At 33.5% G+C, this 27790-nt stretch overlaps 2 protein-coding genes across 2 annotated transcripts; both read left to right on the top strand.

Moving 5' to 3' along the window:
* The first annotated feature begins 478 nt into the window (after window positions 1-478).
* Window positions 479-13189, top strand: LOC111712163 (general transcription factor 3C polypeptide 3). The gene is made up of 16 exons (XM_023486707.1): window positions 479-623; window positions 4118-4249; window positions 4391-4402; window positions 4622-4798; window positions 5036-5097; window positions 5775-5869; window positions 6722-6812; window positions 7231-7456; window positions 7613-7708; window positions 7975-8106; window positions 8503-8675; window positions 9194-9295; window positions 9549-9709; window positions 10866-10956; window positions 11448-11503; window positions 12225-13189. The coding sequence occupies exons 1-16, from the start codon at window positions 550-552 to the stop codon at window positions 12447-12449; spliced, it is 1905 nt and encodes a 634-aa protein (XP_023342475.1). The 5' UTR covers window positions 479-549; the 3' UTR covers window positions 12450-13189.
* Window positions 13185-27790, top strand: LOC111712162 (uncharacterized). The gene is made up of 18 exons (XM_023486706.1): window positions 13185-13293; window positions 13821-13917; window positions 15219-15343; window positions 15686-15846; window positions 16360-16436; window positions 16987-17426; window positions 18266-18316; window positions 19592-19869; window positions 20274-20493; window positions 21016-21115; window positions 21375-21477; window positions 21914-22053; window positions 24263-24336; window positions 24711-24918; window positions 25049-25185; window positions 25691-26056; window positions 27074-27242; window positions 27630-27790. Exons 1-18 carry the CDS (start codon window positions 13196-13198, stop codon window positions 27702-27704), a joined length of 2919 nt encoding a protein of 972 aa, XP_023342474.1. The 5' UTR covers window positions 13185-13195; the 3' UTR covers window positions 27705-27790.

Raw genomic sequence — 27790 nt, 5'->3', positions numbered from 1 at the left:
TATTTGTTACATTATCTTTATTTTTAATTTGTAATAATTTTGGTCATTTTCTGAAGGACTGAGGAGGATATAAAATATATCGAAATTAATTTCCATACTCGAGTTTTTTTACCTGTGAGAGTAAAACCTTTTTTTGCCAGTTTGGACAATTTACATGTTTTATCACTTTTTGAGAACCATACACATTGATCTAATCTAATCCCGGAGTGTATATAATTTCTTGGAAAATCATTCCCCCCCTCTTGAAAGATATTAGAAGAATATTTGTTCTCGCTGAATCGGGAAAATTAAAAGATTTTTGGGGAGATATCAAGTAGGGGAGATATCAAATAGGGGAGATATCAAATAGGGGAGATATCAACTAAATGTTCAATTTTTCGTTTTCAAAAATCATTTCCCCTTCTGCAATCCAGGGGGGGGGGTTAATTCTTCAAAATAAATCCCCCCTCTTCCCCATCTAAAATTTTCAAATATAAGAAGGGTCGAGGAGGTGGAGGAGGACCAAGGGGAGGACGAAGAAAGAAGTTGGACCCTGCCCTCCAGGGTCTCATGGGAGAAGCTCATCTCAGGTTTGCACGTGGAGATATAGAGAACGGGAAGAAGATGTGCCTGGAGATTATCAGGTAGGAATTAATCTCAAGCCTTCTAATCTATAGCTTTGCCTCATGATGGTGTAACCTTTGATTTTTAAACTGTTTAATCTGACTTGAGTTCATAGTTTGAAATATCTAAAATCTCTTTGATATGATATCAAAGATATATGAAGTAGAAAATCAGAGTGTGTGGCAAAGACTAAATTCGATCCTTTATCCCCCTTTGGAAGATTTTATTTAATTTTAACAGAGCTTCATTTGTCCTCTAAGAGGTTTTAGAAAAAACGAGTAACCACCCCTCCCATAAAACAGAGAGGGGAGGGGGGTCAAGAATCTTGAGTCCCTCCCCCTTTGCAAGATTAGTCTAGATTACATTAAGAATCTTAGATAGCCCCCCTCCCCCGTTAAACAGGAGGGATTAAGGGACAAAATAAAAGTACAAATGAAACTATGTAATGGTATGTACGCATTAAAAATATTTCTTTTTATATTTCTGCTTAAATTATGATATGTTTTACGGTTTGTTTCCTTTAATGGGTATTTATTCCCTTCTGTTAATATGTATTTATTTATTCTATTTTATCTGTTCATAAGTATGACTTCTATTAAAGGGACTATACACAACGGTACACTTGAACCTTACATATTATAAATGAGGTGTTTGAAATTTGAAATTGATTATTTCCAACTGTGGATTCGATTCTATTTGAAAGTTTAAAGAGTACAGTTGGGAATCGAACATTCTCCTTTTTACTAAAGGTTTTACTTGAAATTACAACAGCCCTGTAATATGCTTTATTTACTTTGTTTCAGGATTCCGGAGATAAATCAGAAGCCATGACAAGAGACAGAGAGTTAACAGAGAAATATCTTGGCGAGTATAAATATACATTTTTCAAAATCTAAAATATTTAAGAAAATATTTTGCGACCCAATCATACCATTTATCGCTTTATAGCGTTGTTAATATCAATACATGCTAATGAAGACTAAGTTTGATTTAAATTTTTAATTTCTTCCAAGCTTCCAATCTGCAAGGATACACAATACACGTATGTAAACCTGGAATTTGAAGAAGGTTGTTAACAAATTAACAAATTAACAATCAAAACTTTAATTTAGAGTCATATTCATTGTATTGATATATACTCCTACCACTGTAGATTACCTTCATTTTTCCTATAACATTCTTATTTGTATACTTTGAGTTTATTTAAAAATTATTTTCGCGGAAGATCTAAATATTTAATGACCATAGCTGAAAACTTTAGAATGAAATATCCAGATATCCGATGGATTAGCTTCTCTGGAGTTTAAATTCATGTGGAGAACAAGCAATATTTAAACTGGATATTAAGAAAAAGAGTGGTTTAAGCCTTAATCCTGATATCCACCATTCTAAAGTTTTCAGCTCATGTCATGTTTAATGATTGAATTATTTATTATCACAGAGAACAAAATCAATTTTTAAATTACAAACAATACATAGGATTTTTTGTAAAATCAAGGATTTTTTGAAAAATAAAGTTTTCTTTTGTAAAATATAGTTTTTTTTGTAAAATATAGTTTTTTTTGTAAAATATAGAATTTTCGTAAAATTAAATATAAGATATGTAAAGCTTAGACTTATAAATTAAAAGATTTAAGTTTAACTTTGGATATATATGTTAAATGCACCAGAAGATGATTAAGCCATGATTTAAATTAGCTTGCTGTTCAGTGCTCAACGACTTAAATGACCCGGCTGGGGGAGGTGAACCGACTGAGCGGGTTATGAACAGATTTAAGGTTTAAAAGTATTGACCTCTATATTTCCAGCTGGTGAGATGACCTTTAAAGAGTTTGTAAGTGAAATTAATACCGGAGAAGATGAGATCTCGAGTGAGAATGATGATAGCGAGATGGATGAGGATTGGAAACCACCGGAGAAGAAAACTAGAAATAGGTTGGAAAATAATTCAGTTTATCAATTTAGTAGGATCTACTTAAAGGGACTTTAGATTAATTTTGAGGTGCACTTTCATTTAAGGAGAGGAGTGTGTCCGATTCAGAACTGTAACCTTTAAACCTTTATCTGAGTAACACTGAAAAAGATATTTATCTAAAAACGTTTGGATTTCTAAAAAATCCTGGCAACAAAAATCCTTTCAAAGAAAACCACAATAATAAATAATTAATTTTTTAGCTCCAAAAATAAGGATACATTTTATCCTTTATTAGAAAAAGGTTTAAAGGGTATCATTGTAACTGGGAAATGTAACTCAATAATTAGAGGACAACTTTAAATTACGTCTACAGTTCCTTTAATCAAAATAAAGCTAAATTAGTATTTTTTCATCTTATAACATTAGATTTAGTGTTCTCAGTAAAGGTTAAGCGATATTTTCAAATAATAACATTTTCTAGTAAAACTTAATAATCTATATTATTTTCCATCAATAACCAATCTTAATAAACAATTAGAACATGTCTATTGTCTCTCTATATATAAAGTTGTAATCTCTTCTTGTCTGTTTGTTTGTCTCGATCATAACTCAGGAACCCCTGGACCAATTTGCCTCAAATTTTAATTGGGAAACTCGGAAGAGCCATGGAAATGTTTTAGTTTGTTTTTGAAATTCTGAGTTTACTGGGTCAACTTTTATTTCGAAAATTAGCTTCCTTGTAAAATCGACCAAGTGCGGGTAAACGGCGGGAGTAAGTATGAGTAACCTGAGCAACGCTTGGTTTCTAAGCTAGTACTTACTAATATTAAACAAAAAGTATAGTTCCATATTTTCATCAGAGCTCCTCGTCCCGTCTCTCCTAAACCTTCGAAATTGGATTCGGACGGATGCGAGTCTCCGGAGGAAGACTTTTCCAAAAAGATCCCCAAGATGAGTTTATAGGGAAATAAATGAATTGATTAAGTATTTATAAGAGGGGGAAATATTTTAGCTATAGGGATATCTGTTTAAGCAACCCTCTTTTTATAGTGTGACATGTATTATCATGAAAATAGTTACATTCTCAAATATTCCTGAGATGTCTGCAGCAAAAATCCGCAAGTAATTTTTTCAGTAGAGCCACAATTTAAAATAATCAAAAAAATTTTATAGAAAACTTGGTTTTCATTCATTCAAATGTTTAAAAGTTACTGTTCTGCAGTATAGCTGGGTCACTTGAAATTATGTCTTTTCTTACTTTAAAGTCAAATTTTCATTTTTCTCCTTTTTCCATTTAAAAAATGATAAAAATGGTAAATTTGGTGAAAACTAAAAAACTGTGGAACTATTAAGACTTAAAAGTAATAATTGACTGTATTTGATGTTGTTACAAAGTAAATAGGTTTATTAGGTACTTATTAAATCGCTTATTAAATCGCTTATTAAGTGAAATGGATCTGTTCACACTGTACAATTGCTGTGTCTCATGTTCATTGGACTATTTAGAGTCATAACTCGAGTTTTTAAGTCGTCTTCCTATTCCAAAGTTCTCTGGCTCTCGCTGTATACTCCTGGACTTTAGTTCGTTTTCCTATTTAGGCAGGATCCGTCCGCTCCGGAACCTTTCCAGGCCCTGGCAAATCTATACGAGGAGGGAGATGAGATAGAGAAGGGTTTACAGGTAGATAATATACGAGGAGGGGGAGGAGATAGAGAAGGGNAGGAAAATTGGTGAAAATAAAAATAATCTCCATTTGCACAATTTTATATAAGGGTCTTCATGTTTCTTACTTACTTACTTCTGTGTTGATTCTCAGCAGTCCCGGTGGGACCATTATGAGAATTTCTGCCAGGCAATGAACTGTTGTTCAGGACTTCTGCAAGGCTGGATTTAGATAGCAGCAACAGTTCTTGTGCATAGATACTCATGTATGTTTGTTTGTAATCGGATTTTCAAGATTGTCATTAATGTTAGGTTACAGTTTATTTCAATCATTTTCTAAATGTCCATTATATTAGCAGAAAGACACTTTTGTCCCCTTGATCTAACTTCAAAAATAACCTTTTGGGACTACGTAGATTTTAAAATTGGTGTCAACATTGAAGTTCCAATATTAAACGAGTCTGTAGACCCTTATTCCCTTTTTTTGAGACATCCTGTATAAGTAATTATATATATATTCATATATATTTAGCTCCCCCTGACCCAGACGAATGGTCTAGATTGGCAGATATGTCTCTTGAACAGGGAGATGTTCAACAAGCCTGCTTCTGCTACAAGTATACTTTTTCTTTATTAATTTCCACCCCTGGAAATTTTTTTCGCATCTTGGTTTTCTTATATGGGAAAAGCCTCTCAAAATTATTTTTTAAATAGTTAAAATATATACACCCTTGCAAAAATCTTTAAAAAACAAGATTTTAAAAGTTTTTCCATTTGTTCAGTGTTCACTCCTATTAAAGAGCTCAAAATAAACTTTTTTTTTTTAAAACCAGTGGGAAAAAGATTTTTTGTAGAAAAGCTCTGGAAGCGGATCCCTGTAATTCTAAGTTCTATTTTACACGCTCAAATTTACTAGGTAAGGACTGGAGAATCATCCAAAATATGTTTTTTTTTACATATTTATACTTAAATTGTAAATTTTTAACAATATTCTTTAAATAGTTATATGATATCAGATGCAAATATTTTGACATTTCTATATTTCTTGTTCTTCATTTTCTTCTTGTTTGTACATCTTTCAATCATATTTCGGCTAATTTGAATTTGTCTACAGTACATTAGATGTGTCAGCAACTAAATTTGAACTAGCTGATTTAGCTTCAAACAACCCCATATTTCTGGTGTATTTTCTATCAGGGTGTAACGTCTCCCAGCCCCATCTCAAATGTTGTCTCCATTCGCTAACGGAATAAATTAATAGTGTAAAGCTTATCATCGGAGAGTTTCCTTTCCATTTTTTCTGTTCAATTTTGTTTTTTCTTCTTTGCTTTTTTGTTTCTACGTTTTGAGGCCTCTCCAAATAGTTCTTGTGACATTGAGTCATGGAGCAGGTAGGAAAGAGAAAGAAGTTTGGAGGAGGAAGGGTATGACGGTAACCTAAAAAAATAAAATCGCACCATCGTGTTGTCATTTAATTGATTTTCTAAGACCTTTGCACACTACATGGTCCGTGTTTATGGCAGCTGCGGGACAATTAAGCAGCTCTACACTACTGCAAGAGGCTGCTTCAAAACTAACTTAGTTAATATTTAGAGCAGCTTGGGGATAAAAAAGCAGCTCTGCGCTGCTACAAGAAGCTGCTTCAAAATTTGAAGGAGGACCAGGGAGAAGAGTTTCTACAGGTATTTTATTAAAAAAATCCTCTACATTACTGAACGAACTTTTGTGTTGTGATACTCGGGATTTGGCATTGAGCTCTATAATATGTAATTTATTTAATTTATAATTAATAATCCTGCAGGGATAACTTATATTGAGGGACCATGCATTAATCCTCAATTAAAAAGTGCCTAATTTGGATATCGAGATATAAGTATTCAAGATTAACAATATTCCACACATAAGGTCAGACCTCAGATCATCCAACCCTTTGCTTCAAACAAATTATAGCAGAGGAATATTTTCTTTAAAAATCACCTCCCCCCCTCTCTTTTCTTTCTTTTTCCTAAACAATAAATTTATTTAAAGAGGTTTTTCATCTCCTAGGTAAAAAAAAATAAATGCCAACTTTTTGACAACCCGACCAATTTAGTGTACAAATTTGCTTGCCAATTTAAAACTACCAATACCCCTGCAAAAATGTTTAAAACTTTCATTCGTGAAATCATAAAGTTGTTCACTTTAATATTAATTGTAGCATTCTCCCGATATCCTGATAATGTAACAGATGAGGATATAAACCTGTTCCTGGAGTTACTTCTCATCTTAGGGATAAATTTTTAATCTTTCTTTTTGTCAACCAAACAATTTTTTATGTAAATTGGTTTAAACTCAACCCCTTCTTCAGTATTATTTATGTACTTGATTCAGAACTTGATTTAGTGCTTGATTCATTGTTTTGATTCAGTTCTTGATTCAGTGCTTGATTCAAAACTTTATTCAGTACTTTTTTAGTACTTAATTCAGTAATTGATTCGGTACTTAAAAGTCAGTTCTTGATTCAGTTCCTCTTGATAGAATACTTGATTAATTGATTTGTATTAAGGCATTGTTTGGTCCAGTTCACTTGTGATAATTCTGATGTTAATCTTGGTAATCTTGAACCTGAAGAACAATTAGCAGCATTCACAGGTTTAAAACCAATGTTGAAAATAAACAATAATCAGGGTTAATTACAAAGGATAAAACTTTAAGACGACTTTTTTATACAGGTTTATTTAAAATTTGGTGATGGTGATGGACCAAACCTCTGTAGAGTAAAAAAGTAGATGTTAGTTCCACATTTATTGAAAGTATATTTCGGTCTGGGTTGACCCTCGTCAGTTCTTGAGATTGTTTCTTCACAAAGATTAAAAACAAACAAATCTACAGGTTTATTTAATTGGTGGTTTGATGTGGTTAAAAGCTAATTTTTATAAATATATTTTTAGTTTTACTTGTAGGTAACCCTGTTAAAAATAATTTATTTTGTAGAGAACTGGATTGCAGATTTTTATTTTATTTTTCACGGATTTTCTTCTCCGCTTCAATTCTCCGTCTTTATGTCTAGAACTGGTTGTTCCTGAGAACCTCCCGGCGGACATCAAGAGCAAGCTCATCATTATCCTCGTCAACCTCAAGGCCAAGCATTTAACCAACGACTTGTTGGATACTTTCCTTGAAGCTGATCCAGAAGATTTTGGAGATTTGATGCTGGATATATCGGAAGCTCTAACAAAGAACAAGGAGTATGAGAGCGCGCTTCTATTCCTGAGAAAGTTGGTGGACAGTGAAAGGTTAGAGTATTTATTATTTTGATTTTTAAAGGGAGTATAAACTTATTTTCAAATGCCCCTCATTTTTAGAGTGGGATAATTATTGATATTGATCTTGATTATCGATATTGAAACAAATTTAAGTTCAAATAATTTTTTAAACTTTTTGTTATCAAGGTATAGCGAGGCTGCAGTTTGGTTACAGTTCGCTGAATGTCTCCAGGCAGCAAACCGGTTAGAAGACGCAGAATTAGCTTTCAAGCAGGTATGTATGTATGTATGTATGTATGGGTGTATGTATGTATGTATGTATGTATGTATGTATGTATGTATGTATGTATGTATGTATGTATGTATGTATGTATGTATGTATGTATGTATGTATGTATGTATGTATGTATGTATGTATGTATGTATGTATGTATGTATGTATGTATGTATGTATGTATGTATGTATGTATGTATGTATGTATGTATGTATGTATGTATNATTTGATACCAGGGGGATTTTTCACCAAAATAAATACTCCTGTTATCAGAAACAAGGAAGAACTCCACGCTATATCCTCGGCTAAGAAGATCTCTAGTAAAAATCGTGCACTGACCGAGGTTAGAAACTTTAGACGAGAACCCTTAGATGAAACCGAGACTCCAGAGTTTGAAGAATCAAGGAAAACAAAACTATTTATGAAACTAACATTGGAACCATTCGAATTGAGTCTTTGTCACAAGCTCTGATTTTCTAATGCCTGTACTTTGCATTGCAACCCAGTATTGTAAATCTTGGACATTTGAAATTATGAATTCTGTTAGATCAAGTAATCAATGTTTGAAATATCAATTGTTTCAACATTCAGGTTACAAAGATATAGTGATTATAAATTAATATTCTTGACAAAGACTTAATTCCTTTAGTAAGTTTTATATTTATGAATTAAAATTATATTTATTATAAATGTAAAAACATCAGAATTCGTCTGTTTCACTCTACATCTGATTTTCTCGGGTTTTTTTGAAGAATAAATTTGTAATTTTATTTGTATTTAGTAAATAAGGGTTTGGTTTAGTACCTGTGTAAACCTAGAGGACGAGTTTGCATTGTTCCGTCAGGTTTGTGATATTCTCTTCCAGCAGGAGAAATATGATGAGTTACAGAGACTTGTTTTCTCCGCGCTGGGGTCTCCGGTATTCGCCCGGAGTCAGGAGATTCATAAGGAATGCGAGTTCTTGTGCTTGTTAGGTAGGTACCGGATATTAGAGGCACTTCAATGTACTTTCTAGGTGGGTTTCAGATACTAGGGGTACTTCAAGGTAAATTCTTGATAGGCATAATATACTAGGGGTACTTCAAGTTATTTTCTAGGGATAGGTATCAGATACCAGGGGTACTTCGATGCACTTTCTAAGTAGGTATAAGGCACTAGGGGTACTTCAAGGTACTTTCTAGGTAGGTATAAGTAAGATACTAGGGGTCCTTTAAGGTACTTTAAGGTAGGTATAAGTAAGATACTAGGGGTTCTTTAAGATACTTTCTAGGTAGATAAAAGATATTTGGGCTACTTCAAAGTACATTGTAGGAACATATTTGCAGGTACGTACGTATTTGGTACTCGTAGGTACCAATAGGTAGGTAGGTAGGTAGGTAGGTAGGTAGGTAGGTAGGTAGGTAGGTAGTTCAGGAAATAAAAAAACTTGAAATTTTATATCCGATAGGGCATTGCAAGTTTTGAACACAATCTGAAATAAATCTTTTTGTAGGTTCTTTTTTTAACGGAGATTCCTACCATGCCTACAATTCTGTTCGTGATCTTATAATAAAAGATGTCAAAAATTCAGCTATTTGGAATATGTTTAACCTAGGTTAGTACCATTAACTTACAGCTTCTGGGTCAATTCAGAGCAGAGTCGTTGGGAATTTAAAAAATTTGTTGAGAAATGATTTTCCAAATTTGGGGGAACTGGGTTTCAAAGATTTGGGTGAATTTTAATGTAGTAATCGCTGGTTGCTTCATATCTCGTAAACCCTTTTACCCCTTTGCCTCAAATTTGGATCAGCGAACTCGTTAGAACGACGAGAATGATTTTTGTAATTTTAACTGTTTCAAATTTTCAGTAATAATGCGCGCAGATGATGTTCGTCACAACCGGTTTCTAATGCGTCTAATGTCGCGTAACCCCGAGAACCTGGCTCTGGGTATACTTAATGGGCATAACTGCCTTGTTGCTGGTACATATAAGTATTCGTTAGGAGAGTATATGTCGGCTTTTAAACAGGTTGGTTGCATCATGTCCTTTTAAACAGTTTGGTTGCATCATGTCCTTTTAAACAGTTTGGTTGCATCATGTCCTTTTAAACAGNGGGGGGGGGGGGGGCAATTCAGGGGCGTATACAGGGTAGGGGATATTGGGCAAAAACACTCCTTTGAAAAGTGCTATTTCAGGGGGATTTAGTCTTCAACTGAACAAATTCCTTAATACGCCCCTGGGGGGCCTAAAATATCTTTTCTTTCTTTAAATCGCAATGCAGGGTTACACCTTAAGGAAAAGACTTGAATGTCGACCTGAAACTCTAAATATATAACGTTCTTAAAATTAATTAGTTAACCTTTTAAACTGTTTCTTATAAAGGTGTGCTAAATGTTTTGTCAAAAAAAGAAGTAAGTGAATATGACCTAGAGTTATCTCATTATTTTTGGGTAACCCTGTACTTATATATATTATATAGAGGGATCCTTCTTATCTATTAGAATACATCTAGCACTAGCTATATAGGATAGATCTTATCATCTATGTCTAGAATAGATCTAATCCTGTATTTCTAGGATAGATCTAATCCTCTATTTCTAGGATAGATCTAATCCTGTATTTCTAGGATAGATCTAATCCTCTATTTCTAGGATAGATCTAATCCTCTATTTCTAGGATAGATCTAATCCTCTATTTCTAGGATAGATCTAATCCTCTATTTCTACGATAGATCTAATCCTTTATTTCTAGGATAGATCTAATCCTCTATTTCTAGGTTAGATCTAATCCTCTGTTTCTAGGAAAGATCTAATCCTCTATTTCTAGGATAAATCTAATCCTTAATTTCTAGGATAGATCTTTTCCTTTATTTCAAGAACAGCTTTAATCCTCTTTTTCTAGGTTTATTTCTAAATTCTAGGATAGGCTTAATTCTCTTTTTCTAATCCTTTATTTCTAGGATAAATCTAATCCTCTATTTCTAGGTTAGATATAATCCTCTGTGTCTAGGATAGATATAATCCTCTATTTCAATGATAAATCTAATATTTTAACTCTAGGATAGATCTAATCCTCTGTGTCTAGGATAGATCTAATCCTCTATTTCTAAGATGGATATAATCCTCTGTGTCTAGGATAGATCTAATCATCTAATTCTAGGATAGATCTAATCCTCTAATTCTAGGATAGATCTAATCCCCTGATTGCCCTAATGCTGGGATTAACCTTCTGTCACATGGCGTGTCAGAAGTTTAGCGGCAAGAAACATAGTTTAGGTAAACAATATATAGTTTAGGTAAACAATATATAGTTTAATTCAGCTTTAAATTCAACAAAAATATGTTTTTTTTTATTTGCTTAATCAAAAATTTACTAAAAGATTAGTTCTACGAAATACTGGATAATTTTTGAATTGGTTGCTTAATTTACTGGTTGGTTGGTTGAAAGATTTACTTGTTAAAATATTCACCAGTTGGTTGGTTGATGAATTTACTGATCGGTTGGTTGATTTATTTAAATTACTGGTTGGTTGATTGGTTGATATATTTACTGGTTGATTAGTTGGTTGATTGATTGGTTGATATATTTACTGGTTGATTGGTTGATGTTAATTATTTCTCTAGATTTTTTATCGATTAGCTTTCTGTTGGTTAGATCAATTTACTTGTTGGCTGATTGAATGATTAATAATTCACTGGTTGGTTGATTGATTGATAGCATGATTTACTTTTTGATTGATTGATTGATTTAAAATTACTATTTTTAGTTGTACAAGCCTGTGCTTTCTTGAATACCTACAAAGAGCTGAGAGGGGAATGCCAGGTATACTACAGTCCTAACCAGAAAGAACCGGGATTAATTGACAATTAATCAGACGACTTTTCCATCGTCTCAAAATAGCTCTAGTCCTGCCAATTCCAAAATGTGTTCTGCTTTTTTTGTGCGTTTAAAATCACAGGAAATATGATTTCATTAAAAATTAGAAAATTTTCGTTAGATTAAACATTAATAAAATCTAACCAAAACTCTTTATATCTCGGGCAATTTTGAACCCACAAAAAAGGCAGACCAATTTTGGAAATGGCAGAACTGAACTAGGTCTATTTTGTGATCAACGCGCGTTTCATCAATCATTTATTTGTATATTTGTAAAATTAGATTCACAAATGAATGCAGTAAACTATTTCAAAGATCTGAGACGATGGAAAAGTCGTCTGATTAATTGTCAATTAATTCCGGTTCTTTCTAATTATGGCAAAAAAAAACTATCTGTTAAAGGTTTCTTAAGATTTAGCGATAAAAAGCGAAATTTCCGACATTTTTGTTTTGTAAAAGATTTTTGTAAACAAGATTATTTTTTACAGATTTAAAAAAAATGTAATTTACACTTTATAATCGATAATGAGAAAGTATATTAATGGGAATTTACATCCTGCAATTTAATTCATTTTTTGTAATTTTTATCTTTTAAAATTTTACTTTTTGTGGTAATTTTTATGACACCTTGTTTTGGGAAAGAATATGATTTATTTTTATTTTCCAGGAGGTTTACTATAACCTTGGTAGATCAATGCATCAACTAAACCTGCTCCCAGCAGCACTCTTCTACTATAAGAAGGCCCTGGAGCTCGGCCCATCCGTCCCGGACAGCTCCGATACTATATTCGACCTGAAACACGAGATTGGGTTCAATATCTCCTTGATCTACCAGTCTTCAGGGAACCTTGAGTTAGCTAGGATGTATGCAGAGAAATATATTGTTATATAAATTAACAAAAATTCGAATTTATAAAACTGTGATATTAAGTACAAACTCTGATATTATTAAGATGATTTTTTTAGTTTTTATTTTTTTTTTAAAGGATTGTAAATGTAGTTTCATTTATCATGTTTAGTTAACAACAATACTCTTATATTCTTCATATGAGCAAAAATGATGAAAATATCGTAGTTTCCTATTTTCTAGTATCAGACTTTTACATGAAAAGAAAATGCTATGAGACGAGTGGGGAGAAATTAAATACAGGGTTATCTGTATAGGATAATACTGTAAAGACGACCTAAATTAATATATTCTGTGTATTTATAGCAATCGGTCAATCACACTGTGTTCCCTTAGCAATCAGTCAATCACACACTTTTCTTAACCAGCAATCGGTCAATTACACTCTTTTCTTATCCAGCAATTGGTCAATCACACACTTCTCATTCCAGCAGTCGGTCAATCACACACTTCTTAACCAACAATCGTTCAATTACACTCTTTTCTTATCCAGCAATTGGTCAATCACACACTTTTCTTATCTGGCAATCGATTAATCACACACTTCTCATTCCAACAATTGGTCAATCACAAACTTCTCATTCCAACAATCTGCAATCACACTTTTCTTAAACAACAATCGGTCAATTACACTCTGTTCTTATCCAGTAATCGGTCAATCGCATCGATTAATCGCACTCTTCTGTTATGCAATTAATTATTATAATCAGTAATTTTTTTTCAGATCAAGGATGAATGCTGAGGATGATCAGAATGAATCAAGGGTTTTTATGTTTGCAGGTTTCTCTACGCAAGCCAAAACTAGAGAGAAAGAAGAACTCACGGAAAAGTAAGCTTATCAATTAAGTTTTGATATGAATCCTTTGACCTATGTAAAATCTAAACCAATGAATCATTCTTGCTGTGAATTAGTCCTAGTTATAAAACGAAGAAAAAAAATTATTTTTGATCATTATTTTTATTGTAAAATTTTTTTTTAGTAAAGTAAGTGTGCACATTAGCGCACAGTCTAGCGCGGATTTTAGAATAAATTTTTTTTTTATTAAAATTAGCGATAAAAGTTACTTGCACTTCTGTAGATGAATAAGTCGGTCACATTCTGATTCAGTTATTAAAGAGTACTGTTTTGAATCCGACACGCCTGATTACTCTAGGTTATAAACTATAGTACTCCAGGATACTAAGCATGAGTACTCCAGGTTATAAACTATAGTACTCCAGGATACTAAGCCTGAATACTCCAGGTTATAAACTATAGTACTCCAGGATACTAAGCCTGAGTACTCCAGGTTATAAACTATAGTACTCCAGGATACTAAGCCTGAGTACTCCAGGTTATAAACTATAGTACTCCAGGATACTAAGCCTGGGTGGGGAGGTGGATAACTCAGCAAGCTGGAGTGATAAATGTACTCATGTTATTGCGGCCAATTATCAACTCTTCAATGTCAAGGTAGAGATAAATATGTTTAAAATTTAGGTGAAACTACTTGGCACTTTTTTATATAAATGCTCAAATCCACTTTGCACCAGTTTTAAAGTTTGATATATATTTTTTTTTAAAGATTTTTTTTATGATTTTTAACTCATTCAGATTTTTGCTTTTTTTGTGTAAATCAAATCACTATTGTAATCAAGAGAGAAAAAAATTGTATCAAAATATCCATTTTGAGTTCAGAAACAATAAATAAGTAAAAAATCTTCTAAAATGAAGCAAATTATAAGCAAAACCCGGTTTTTGGAATGATATTTGTATCTTAAAAACTAAATTTTTAGCCCTAAATAATAAAGTTTTAATTTTTTTACAATATTTTTCTTTTAATTTCCTGCTGTATAATATGTTGCTGGTTTAAAAAGGTTTTGTCATTTTCGATATCACCCTTATTCAACAGAATTAAATCTTAAACGTAATTTTAAATTTAATTTTTCACAGACATACCTTTAAAATCTATATCTGAAAAAATGATGTTTGAGATTAAGGGGTTAATATTTTTTTATTTATTTATTTATTATGGCTTTCCAATAATATAAAAGATGTTTTAGTACAGAGCGTACCATATCATATTGGATTATCTTGAAGCGTTAACGTCAAAAATACGCACAGAAATACGCACAGAAAACTCTGAGAATCTTGTACTTTCTGCTCAAAAATCTTAACATGAAAGCGTTATACAATTTTTTTTAAAATTATTTAATTTTTCTAATCGTCATTTTTGTCCCGAATTTAGGGCTATGCATGATCCAATATGATGCTGGACACTCAGTATCCAATTAATCCTTTGGAAGTAAACCCCCAAAAAAGAGTTTGAAGTTCAAGTAACAAATTAATACAATTCTTCTATAAAGGAAAATAATTCATTTAAAGAAAATATTATATATCTGCTAAATTGAATTCTCTTCCCTTATCAGATATTTTGGTAACTTTTGTGGAAGAAAATTAATATTTTTAAACTTTTTTTCTCACTTTTTTTCATTTTCCAAGACAATTGTCTTTTCTACTCTGACTTTCCAGAAAACTTGTGTGGAAGAGAATTCAATTTTAATTTGATTTCTTTCTTTTGATTTTTAAGAAACTTGGAAAGAAAACTCAAGCAAAATGGAATTTTCTCCCCTTTTTAAATTTTTTAAAGGCTAGTTTGGGGAAGAAAATTTCTCTTCCCTGTTTTGTCAAATTTTTAATTCTTTTAGCCCCCTTACCCTAATGGGGGGGGGGGGGGTTAAAAAGTGAGAATATACACTCCTGTTATATCCTAGGTTTTGGCTGGGTTGGCATGTGGTAGGTGGATTGTAACCCGGAGATATATTGATCGCTGCTTCAAGAACGGATCCTGGATCAATACTAAACCATTCATCTGTGATCAATCAGTTTTATGTCACAGGTAGTAAAACTAGGAAAAAAATTATTGGTTTTTTAAATACTAGATTAGTACCACATTTCTTGTAATAATTTTTTTTATGTTACACCTGTAATAATTTTTGTTTGCCATATTGTACATTTTAGAAAATATTTTTCTGTTATTTGGTTGGTTTCTCATTTTTTTAAATCGTATTTTTTTAGACGGTATCTTTTGATTTCAACCAGCTAAAATCTTTCTTGTGGCTATGTGAAATGTGAAATGTAAATTGCGGGTCCTACAAAAAACATTTTCCTGGCTGGATGTTGGATTCAAACAAACCAACTAAGCAATAAAAAAAGAGATTCAACCTTATATATTTTTCAGGAAAAGATATTTTGCAAACGGTGGCTGTTTCCAGGGTTACAAGGTGCTGTTTCTAGTTGAACAGGAGGGGAAGAGGAAAGCTTATATCGATGTTGTGAGAGCAGGAGGTGGAACAGTTCTGGAGGATTGGGATCTGGATCAACTTATCAAATATAAACCAGGTAAAGGAAGAGGGAGGAAAGGCAATCTGCGCGCGCAGAGCTTCCGACCCGCAAATAACTTCACTAAATGGATTTGCGGCAGAGCGCTCACCCGACCCTGAACTTATTTTAGGGCAGTTGCGCAAAGGAATTCCGCGCACTGGCCGCGTTGAATTACGAGAAAGAGAGACTTGGATATGTTTTAAGGTTAGGTTAAGGTTAGGTTAAGACACTTTCTGGGCCGAGCGTTGCGGCTAGAAAAGACTCTCTCTTTCTGTCTTGTAATTCAACACGGCATGCAACGTAACTTCTTTGGACTTCTCATTTTTGTCTTTCAGATCTTTTTCAGAATTAGTTTATTTTATTTTTTCATGTTTAGGTATGGTGTGGGAGTGGGTGATTCACTCCAGATATTCAAATTTCACAATTAACTTAATCCAAAAATTTCAATTCCTAGAGGATGAGATATTTTCCTATGTGCATTGTGCATTGTCCAAATTCATAAAAAGGATTATAATAAAACTTTGGTTTCAGGACCTTCTGAGATAACTCACATAGTTGTAGACCCATTTATTCTCAGTGAACGGGATGAGAGATATACAAAGTTCAAGGAGATTGTCTTCACAACATTTGAAAAAAAAACTTTATATATTATCACCTATTTTGAACTTCCAAAGAAATTTGATAAATCGAAGAAAATTGTTAAAATGTCCTTGGGTGAAATTATACAGTTTAACCCAGAACTTTGGAGACATCGAAAGAATTTATAAAATGTCGTCTTCTAAACCTATTGCTTTATGAAATGTCGTCTTGAAAAATTTGCAATGGGTTTTATAAACTATTATACCTAAATCTTGGTAGTTTAAAGATAAAGTCTTAGGGAATAAAAAAAGAAATTAAAAAAATAGCCGTGAAATATGTTGGAACAGTTTTAAGAAGGTCCATATGATTATTTAATTAGAATGCTAAATATCTGCAACATTCCATTATCACCACCAAGCAAATAAGTAATTATGTTTAGAAAACGACATTTTTTAAGTTCTTTCGAAAACTCCAAATATTTAGGTTAAACTGTATTAGACATTCTAAGTTGCTCTTTATCACTTTATTTTTATCTAATTATAAACAAAGTTTATTATCTTGACAAGACTATCTCTCCAGCAATGGCATGATTACTCGAGACAGGTGTGGGATCCCAAGAAAGGAGAAGTCCTTCATTACCTGTACTACAAATATTTTTTCGACTTTCTGAGTGACCCCACCAAAAAGATTATACCTCATTTGTACAATATTTTCAACCCCCGGGTCCTAGAGCAGGCCAGAGAAAACGGAGATCTTCGAATCCCTGAGAAGGTTCCAGAATCCAAGGCTAGCACAGCCACCCCTCGGAAACGGGCTCAGGATGAGGAAAATTCCGGGACGAAAAAACAGAGAACCAACATCAGTACCACCGTCCTGGACAGTAATGTTGTTGAGTTGGAAGATTCGGATGAAGACGATATTCAGATTCTTGAGCAGAGACTCCTGGCGGAGGGCGGGAGAAGGAGGGTTTATTATAAACCCCGCTCTGAGGCCGCCGAAGAGATTACTTTACAATCCAGGTATTTAGGCAACCCTCCATTGATAGTGTTGCATGCAAGATTCACAACGGTACCGATAGCATTTTTTAATACAAATTTTGGAGATATTCTCGTTTTTTATGACTGGAGATTGATATATTTCAATTGTGGCGAAGTGACTTGGGGATTTCTTCAGCATAGATCATAAAATAAAATTGATCTAATTTATTTATTGAAATAGGCAATAAACAAACGAGTTACGCAAAAATCGAAGTATACGATATCTTTTTTTGGAGAAACAAGTTTTTATTTGAAAATATTAACCTCTAAAATTAATTTTATCGATTATTTATGAACATACAAAGAAAAGCCTTATTCATTACCTATTTACTGGCGTTAAAATTAGGTCAATATCTCAAAAAGTAAAAAAGTTTTTGTAATTTTAAAATAGCAACCTCTTTGCAGAGGTCAAAACGTCATGACCTCAGTGCTCCGCACACGGAGGTCAACAGAGTCTAAAAATTACTGATTATGTAATGTCTCACATAGGACTTGTAATATTTAAAACTTGGAAAGAAAACTCAAGCAAAATGGAATTTTCTCCCCTTTTTAAATTTTTTAAAGGCTAGTTTGGGGAAGAAAATTTCTCTTCCCTGTTTTGTCAAATTTTTAATTCTTTTGGCCCCCTTACCTTAATGGGGGGGGGGGTTAAAAAGGGAGAATATACACTCCTGTTATATCCTAGGTTTTGGCTGGGTTGGCATGTGGTAGGTGGATTGTAACCCGGAGATATATTGATCGCTGCTTCAAGAACTTGCAAAGCAGCCCCTAACAACATTTACTTTAAAAAGACTGTTTAAATAATATATGAAAACTTACAGTGATGAGTCGGATCATGAAGAAAGAAGAGAATCAAGTGAGGATGAGGAAAGGTAAAAAACAGACCCTTATTTATTACAACATATTTTTCAATTTTACTGAAAAGATCTCATTTTCTTACCTATAAATTAAGTACCTTAGTCACCTAAGCTTTACTTAGAAAATTTGTTCTACAGTGAAACCATGACAAAACTGTAAAATATAAAGACGACTGTTATGAACAAGATACACAGCAATTATGCAGTGTTCACATTCCTGTTTTCTTAGTAAGATGACTTGCAACCTTTTAGTAAAACTACTTGCCTTAACAAACACAATGCTCAAATGTCGTCTTCCTATTCGGCTCCAGTACAAAAGGTAGAAATACAAAAGGTAGAATTACAAAAGGTAGAACGATCTAAAGGTAGAATTACAAAAGGTAGAATTACAAAAGGTAGAATTACAAAAGGTAGAATTACAAAAGGTAGAATTACAAAAGGTAGAATGACAAAAGGTAGAACGATCATAAGATAGAACGACAAAAGGTAGAACGATCAAAAGGTAGAACGATCTAAAGGTAGAACAAACAAAAGGTAGAACGTTCAAAAGGTAGAATTACAAACGGTAGAACATTCAAAAGGTAGAATTTTCCAAATTAAATTTATTTTTAAATGTCCAAAAAAGTCAAAAAATAATGTTTCTTATTTATTAGGACTAATTTTTATTTTACAAAAGTACATGATTTTAATCCATGCCAATAATTGTGGCAAGCTGTTTCATATAGTCTGGTGCAGGGATATTATTATACATTTCAGTCATGTTTTTAATCCTAGTACGTTTATCTCTCTGTTTTTGTTTGCGAGCGTTTTCAGTGCTGTTTGCACCACTGGCCAGAAACTCTGTTCCATTCTTAATTTTCTCAAAATTATATTCATATCTCTGGTCGTCAATCAATGTTCTTTTCTTCTTTTGATTCACCCCATAGTTGACCAACCTCTCCATGCTAAATTTAACCGAGAAATGCAGTTTTGTGAATTTTTTTTTAAAAATTCGCGGATTTTCTTGTAAAAATTTAGAAAATTTTCTTCCTTCTCAAAAATAAAAAATTCTACCTTTTGAACGTTCTACCTTTTGTAATTCTACCTTTTGAACGTTCTACCTTTTGTTTGTTCTACCTTTTGATCGTTCTACCTATTGATTGTTCTACCTTTTGTTTGTTCTACCTTTAGATCGTTCTACCTTTTGATCGTTCTACCTTTTGTCATTCTACCTTTTATAATTCTACCTTTTATACGTGAGCCTCCTATTCCACATTGACTGTAGAAATGGCGATATTTTAATTATTACAGCGAAGAAGATGAACCATGTAGAGAGGATAAACCCAACCAGGATCCTTCCTCCCGTCCTGACCTGGGGAAACCTTCTCCGTCCAGACCAGAGTCCGCAGAAGAAGATGAGATTGAGATCCTGGAAACAAAGGTTTCCCAACCACAGAACAAGGTGAGATCTAGGCGCTCCAGGATCTTCAAGGAGAAACTTCATGAAATGAAAAAGAAGGAGGAGAGAAGGTTGCAGAAGGAGGAGAAAGAAAGAGAACGACAACTTCGACTTGCTAGAGAGAGCAGAGGTAACTAAACCATTAATCTAGTTTTATATTACTGTTCAGAGGGGGTCCTTCTAAACATGATAGTTGAATCGATTTAGATCGGCTTTAATCATTGATAGATATCAAAGGACAAAAAATTGAACTTAAAGATAATTTTGGTAACATTCTTTAAATTGAAGTCTTAACAAAATTCTAGTTATCTCTGAGAATTTTAAAGCAGTAAAAGGTAGTCCATTTCCAAATGCTAGGACTATGTAAATTTATTAATTATTGTTTCAATAACACCACTTTCAATATTAGGTTTACAAAAGAATTTTGCAAAATATATAAATATAAGATCTATGTAAATATTATAGCTTACTATATTATGTATTGCTAAGATTGAATTTTAGTTTACTCTTTTTATTACATCTTCCCTGTTTTAGAGAGTAGAGGTTCGGAACCATCCCGAGACTCAGATCCTAAACTAGTTCTTACCGAGCCGATACCTCCTCCCGTCCTAGCTATGGAGAGATTAAATCTCCAGGATCCAGAGAAGAAGGAGAATACGGAGCTGCTGAATAGAATCCTGTCTACACTACTGGAGCGTCAGATCACAACTGATGAATGTATTGAGATTTCTCACGCTACCCCTAGAACATCCAGGTTAGAATATTTACTGAGGATCTTGTACAGAAACTACTTTAAAGCCCAAGCTTTACATTTAGATCCAATGATTCTAATTGGTTGTGATTTGACTAATATGCAAAATGCTCTTTATAATTAGCTGATAGATCTAGATTGGATTTTTAAAACTCAAACTTTACAAATGTCTATTATTTCCATTGTGTGTTTATCTTCTAAATCTAACCATTTTAACACTACAGACTATTCTTGAGATTTTAAATGTAAAAATATAATAGTTTTCAAGAAATTTACGATCCCCAGTCTTTGGAGACTGGAGCCTCGGAAGTATTAAAAAAACCCAAGTTCAACCAATGCTCGAGTCTTGCCTTTAAGCTTTTAGAAACTCAGCTCCGGCCAAATACCTAAAATAAAATGCAGAATTTCAAGAGTCAAAGTTAAAATATTCAAACGTCTATCACAAACTGTAGAACCACAAATCATTCTTAATTTAATAAAGTCATCTTAACCTTGTGATGTGGTTTGTAGGACTGTATTCTCTAGGTATGATAAGAACAAGGAGTCTGGAGTAAAGGATATACAATCCCGTCCTGTTGGATCTCATGTCCAAGAAGAGTTCAATAATAGATATATGGAGAACAAGGAATTTAATCAGCATAGAAACCATCTTGTATTCACTTTATTCAGTTTCAACATAAAAATAATCTAGAAAAAAAAAAGAAGGAAAAACTTGAACATTTTTTATTTGATAAAAAATTAGTGAAGCTTGAAGCAAGCTCTTTAAGATAATTTTTTTCTTTATATTCAATTTCTCAATTATTTTCGGACATTTTTAGTTTCAGTCTTTCTGATTGTGTATTTTTTCATGCTTTTTGTGTTTAAAATTCCGTGTTTGTAAACAGAGTGAGGATGCGAGGTTGCAGTACAGTAGTGACGAGGATAATGAAAGGGAGGCTGTTAACATTACTCTGGAGGACGAGGCTAACAACTATGTTGCTTTCCTAGGAAACCTCATCAATATTCTTCTGTGCCCAAGAGCGTCTTAACTCCCTTTTCATTGAATGATTAGCTCCGAAACCCAGCTTTGTCTGGATACCAAGTTTTCTTTATATAAATCAACTCATCAAAGTTAGAACTTTAAAGCCAAGCTAAGGACATTCCTGTGGTTAAAATGAGTTTCCTTGTCAAAATTTGAGGTAAATTTTTAAATCCCTATATCTTTGCAACCTCATTTATTTTTAATTTGAACATTATTATGTGCTTTTTAAAATAGCATTGTTAAGTTGTATTAACATTCAAAAGAAAAAATTCAAAAAAGGTTTAACGAGAAAAGTTAGAACTAAATCTCTATTTCATAAAACAAACCCTTAAAAAGTTGTTAGTAATCTGTATTTAATAAGCATGGATACAACATAAAGAATATTAATTGAGGGTTTATTAGAAATCCTCGAATATTTGAAATCCTTTACGAGCCTGTCTTCCCACCCCACCAGCTCAATCATCAATGTGATCATGAGGGAGTTCATCATGAACCAGAAGTCCCTCAAGGTCGCCATGAAGAGCTATCAATATTTGGACCAGGTCAGGATCTTTTATTCTTTAATTGAATACATGTTCTATTATATTATCAAACAAATAGTTTTAGCGATAGCTGGAAAATCAACTATAAGTGAAATGGGTCTGTGTACACTGCACAATTGCTGTGTTTATGCTATTTAAGCTAATTATCATTATTACTGTCGTCTTCTCTTTTTCATTCAATATTCATATTTTCATTTATGTCTGGTTCCATTAAACCTTGTATGTATCTACCTTCATAGAGAACCCTGAGCCTTGTATGTTTCTCCCTTCATAGAGAACCCTGAGCCTTGTATGCCTCTCCCTTCATAGAGAACCCTAATCCTTGTATCTAGAGAACCCTAAGATTTGTATGTTTCTCCCTACCTGGAGAACCCTAATCCATGTATCTCCCTTCCTAGAGAACCCTGAGTCTTGCATGTTTCTCCCTTCCTAGAGAACCTTGAGCCTTGTATGTTTCTCCCTTCCTAGAGAACCCTAATCCTTGTATGTTTCTTCTTTCCTATTGAACCTTGAGCCTTGTATGTTTTTTGTTCTTCCTAGAGAACCCTAATCCTTGTATGTATCTCCCTGCCTGGAGAACTCTAATCCTTGTATTTATCTCCCTTCCTAGAGAACCCTGAGCCTTGTATGTATCTACCTTTCTAGAGAACCTTGAATCTTGTATGTAACTCCCTTCCTGGAGAACCCTAATCCTTGTATGTTTCTTCCTCCCTAGAGAACCCTGAGCCTTGTATGTATCTCCCTGCCTGGAGAACCCTGAGCCTTGTACGTTTCTTCCTTCCTAGAGAACCTTGAGCCTTGTATGTTTCTCCCTGCCTGGAGAACCCTAATCCTTGTATGTATCTCCCTTCCTAGAGAACCCTAAGATATGTATGTATCTCCCTACCTGCATAACCCTTATCCTTGTATGTTTCTCCCTGTCTGGAGAACCCTAATCCTTGTATATATCTCCTTTCCTAGAGAACCTTGAGCCTTCTATGTTTCTCCCTACCTGGAGAACTCTAATCCTTGTATGTATCTCCCTTTCTAGAGAACCCTTAGCCTTGTATGTATCTCCCTACCTGGAGAACTTTAATCCTTGTATGTATCTACCTTCCCGGAGAACCCTGATCCCTGTATATATCTCCCTACCAATAGAACCCTGAGCCTTGTATGTTTCTCCCTACCTGGAGAACCATAAACCTTGTATGTTTCTTCCTTCCTAGAGAACCTTGACCTTGTGTGTATCCTCCTACCTAGAGAACCCTGAACCCTGTATTTATCTCCCTATCTGGAGAACCATGAACCTTGTATGTACAGGGTGTCCCACGAAACATAATAGTAGCAAGACGACTTGAAAGTTGTCTAAGAACTTTTAATTTATTTGTTACATTCATTCGTCAACCTACTTTCACATGTATGATTATTGAAACAATAACCTCAAAATTCTACTAGTTCTGGGATTACCAAAATGTGGTCTGCCTTTTTGTGCTGTCAATATTACCAGAGATATTGAGAATTTCATTCAGATTTTACTGTTAAAAAAAAAACCAAAATTGTCGAAATATTGAAAGCACACACAGGCAGACCACATTTTGGAAATTTTGGAATTTTATTTCTAAAACTAGGCTGACGAATAGATGCCACAAGTTATCTTTACGATCAAAGACGACCTTTATTTCGTCTTGCTACTGTCATGTTTCGTGTGACACCCTGTATCTCCTTACCTGGAGAACCCTGAACCTTATATGTATCCCCATTACCGGGAGAACTCTGAACCTTGTATATATCTTCCTACTTGGATAAACCTGAACCTTGTATGTATACCCCTACCTGGAGAACCCTAAACCTTGCATTTATCTTCATTCCTGGAGAACCCCAAACCTTGCATGTAACTCTATACCTGGAGAACCCTGAGCCTTGTATGTCTCTACCTTACTGGAGATCCCTAAACCATTTATGTAACTCCCTACATAGAGAACCCCGAACCTTGTATATCTCTCCGTACCCGGAGAACCCTGAATCTTGTATATATATACCTACCTGGAGAATACTGAACCTTGTAAATCTCCTTGCCTGGAGAACCCTGAACCTTGTATGTATCCCCCTTACCTGGAGAACTCTGAACCTTGTATATATCTCCCTTCCTGGAGAAACCGGAACCTTGTATGTATCACCCTACCTGGAGAAACCGAAACCATGAGAAACCTGAACCTAATTGATCTTTTAGTTTCTCCTTCTTCATCTTGGTAAAGAGAATATGATAAGAGAAGATTGGTTAAACCTTATCCTCTCAGCTCTTAGGTAAAACGTTATTAAATCAAGTTAAAATATTTTGTTCTAAAATATTGAAACAATGGTTAAGTATTTAATATTACAAAAATATCCTTTACTAAGGAATGTAAACGTAATTTTAAACCAGAGAGTGGCATATCTGATCCACAACGGAACTCTTAAAAGAATGAATGAAATATCAATGATTTCTCTTCACTTAAATGTTTTTCTATGATGATGACTTGCGGTTTTTTTGTTTACAATTACAATGAATGAAATGGGTAGAATTAAACACTTTCAAGTGAATAAAATGATATTATATCAGAGAAAGGGTAAATCGGGTAAATCGGGTTGTGAATCGGGCTTAGAGTGTCACCTTTAATTACAATTATATTCTCTTTAAGAGATCATGAGAACCTGGATCAGTTTGAGAGGTTTGAACTGGAGAACAACCAGGATATTCAATCCTGCTGGAGATTCTTCTCCGGGATCATCAACCGTGTCTCCAGGGGCTCCGGTCACCACTCCGGTATCATGCTCTCACTTCTCGTCAAAATATGTCAAAAGGATTTTGAATTGTGGTGGAAGCACTACAGGAGAACGGAGAACAAGGTTGTTGCCATTTTTATTTTAAACATTTTTAGTTAAAATTTATTTCTTCACTTTTCAAATTCCGATAAAACGGGGTTGCAACTTTGACTTTGCTTCCTTGAAATACATGTTGAAACGTGGTAGTTTGTAGGATAACCGGGATGTCTCGTATCCTGTACTCTACTACCTACTGGATGGACGGAGAAACCTGGTTGAGAATATTTCTTCATCCATCCTGAAACTTTATCAGACTCAGCTGGAGAAGGGCGAAGATATGACGGATATCAGGAAACCTAACCTTAGATTTCATCAACTATGTTCAAAATTATCAATTATGTTCAAAATTATCAACTATGTTCAAAATTATCAACTATGTTCAAAATTATCAACTATTATCAACTATGTTCAAAATCATCAACTATGTTCAAAATTATCATTTATGTTCAAAATCATCAACTATGTTCAAAATCATCAACTATGTTCAAAATTATCAACTATGTTCAAAATCATCAACTATTTTCAAAATTATCAACTATGTTCAAAATCATCAACTATTTCCAAAATTATCAACTATGTTCAAAATTATCAAGTATCAAAACCTTTTGATATTTCAAATTTTTCATATTTTATCTAAAATTTCTTCAAAAATCAAACCCCCCCCCCCCCAACCAAGGGGAATTCATAAAATTACGCAGCCTTGGTTCATTATTTAACTGGTGAAATTGGTTAGATTACTGGGACATTATGATTTAGATTCCGCAATTAATTAAATCTGAAGGTTTGGTTTGGTTAGAAAGCTTGTATCCATGAGTGGAATACTACTGGCGCATCTAGATTCTCAAGACAAGAACGTTTTTCTTAACATTGCTAAAGGACTAAAAACCAAGTTTGCATCCAAGATCCAACAAATCTTTGCCAAGAGTAATCTCAACTCTAACGAGCTGTACATGGAGCTAAACCTGCTGAAACCGTCCTGGCTCTCCTGGTTGGTTTCCAGGAGATATCTCCTCAAGGAGAAGGAGAAGGATATCAGGGGTTTGCAGAGTATCCTGGACCAGCTGGAGGATATATCCACCAGCTCGGATATGGATATGTTCGCATGCCTGGATACACTGATAGTAAAGATGATTGGAACTATGCATCTCCATACTGTTGTCAGGTCAGAAATCATCATAATATCCTGGAATCCGTCAAAAAAAGATCGTCTTTAATCTACGCGGCATACATTTCTTAAATAATCTCCTCGACAATTTTACATTACAAACTCACACAGATTCAGAGCTATGTAAATTTTGCAGCAATATTCTAAGCCATTTATTTGCTTTCGATTTCGAACCCGTATACACGCTCATTTTAAAATTTAGTCTAAAGGGTGAAAGGGGTCGGGTTAAATATATTCTTGTCTTCCTATTCCATTGTTTTCTGGTTATCACTGTATCAGTTGCAAACAATTGTAAGTACAAAATCATCTGTGACATGTCTTGAGTGAGATTAGAACAAAAACTATATTTTCTATTTGTTTTTGTATTATTTTTTATTCTTATTATTACTAATTATCTGTTACATTACTTATTCTATTTTCTTCTATTAGCCGCAGCTTAGATCTAACTTTTATTCTTCTTACTTTCCTTGTTACTTTTTTTTTTATCTACCTTATTTTTCTTAGACATTTCTTCCATTATAAGTTATCAGAGTAATCCAGAATCTATTTGTATAGATTTATATAAACGCTGTACGGGATAATAATGATAATAATTTCTAACTTCTTAGTACTAATTTAAGCTCAGAGCATTATTCTATTGTTTGTTTTATAATATTTGCATATAATACAAATTAAAGCTCCATTACCCTAAGTTTCTAGTGGATTATGAAAGTAAAGTTTTGTTTTCTATGAATCCTTAATATTTATAAAGGAATTAAATCTTTGCCACCAACTCTGATTTTGTAATCCCTACATCTCTCCACCCCAATGTCGTAGACCTTAGTTATTTCTAACACTGAGTTTTGTTATATCAAACCATTTAATTTTGAAATATCAAAGGTTTTCACCATCAAGCTGCAAAGATATAGGGATTTTAAAATTTAATTTTGTGGCAAAGATTCAATTGGGGCCTCTAAGTGTGTTCTTGTGGCCTCTAAGTGTGTTCAGATTAAATAACACATTTTATCTGTTTAGAACCCACTGGAGCTACCAGAGTAAAGATATCTCTGTATTCCACGGGATGAATAAACTCGAAAAGTCTGGACACAGATCCCAGAAAGTTGTCAGGTTTAAGAGTGATATCGGAGTTCAGAAATCCCAGCTCATAGAGGACGCTAATATCATTATATCCCATCATAATCAGGTGCATTCATCCTTTCAATACATTCATCCATTACTTTCATTCATTCATTACATTTATTACACACGAATTAATTGAATTCAAAATTCACGTACAAATTGTACATTAATTTATTACATTCAAAAAATATTTCAACAATTCCGCAATTCATTTTTACAAGTTTCATTTCAGAAGATGTTCATAGTATAAAACTTACATTTACAAATGATTTAACAATTCTTTGCTATTTTATGTTGGTGCGCCCATGCAGTGCTATATTTCTGTTTTAAAACAATAATGGTTAATTTTATGAAACAGTTGCAAACTTGTCTTGATAAAATAAATGTAATATATGCTTGTTAAAGCGTTTAAAGAATCTAAATCTGTTTTTAATTTTCTTTTTATTCTTAGGAAGTAATCTTAGAGGGGAATACAGGAGTAATTAAGTCTGCTCTTTTCAAAATGTCGTCTTCCAGTCTGTTCTAGAAACTTTGACGTAAATTCAAGTTCTAGAAACTTTATTTAATATGTGACGTAAATTAGAGTTGTGAATAAATTATAAACGGTCTTCA

Source organism: Eurytemora carolleeae, unplaced genomic scaffold (genome assembly GCF_000591075.1).
Source record: "Eurytemora carolleeae unplaced genomic scaffold, Eaff_2.0 scaffold982, whole genome shotgun sequence".
NCBI lineage: Eukaryota > Metazoa > Arthropoda > Copepoda > Calanoida > Temoridae > Eurytemora > Eurytemora carolleeae.
This window is presented reverse-complemented; position numbering and strand designations above follow the sequence as displayed.

Coding starts and splice junctions, on each gene's coding strand:
- LOC111712162 (XM_023486706.1), top strand. CDS start 13,196: ATGAATGCTGAGGATGATCAGAATGAATCAAGGGTTTTTATGTTTGCA. Junction 24,919..25,048: donor ACAGGAGAACGGAGAACAAG/GTTGTTGCCATT, acceptor GGTAGTTTGTAG/GATAACCGGGATGTCTCGTA. Junction 27,243..27,629: donor TTATATCCCATCATAATCAG/GTGCATTCATCC, acceptor TTTTATTCTTAG/GAAGTAATCTTAGAGGGGAA.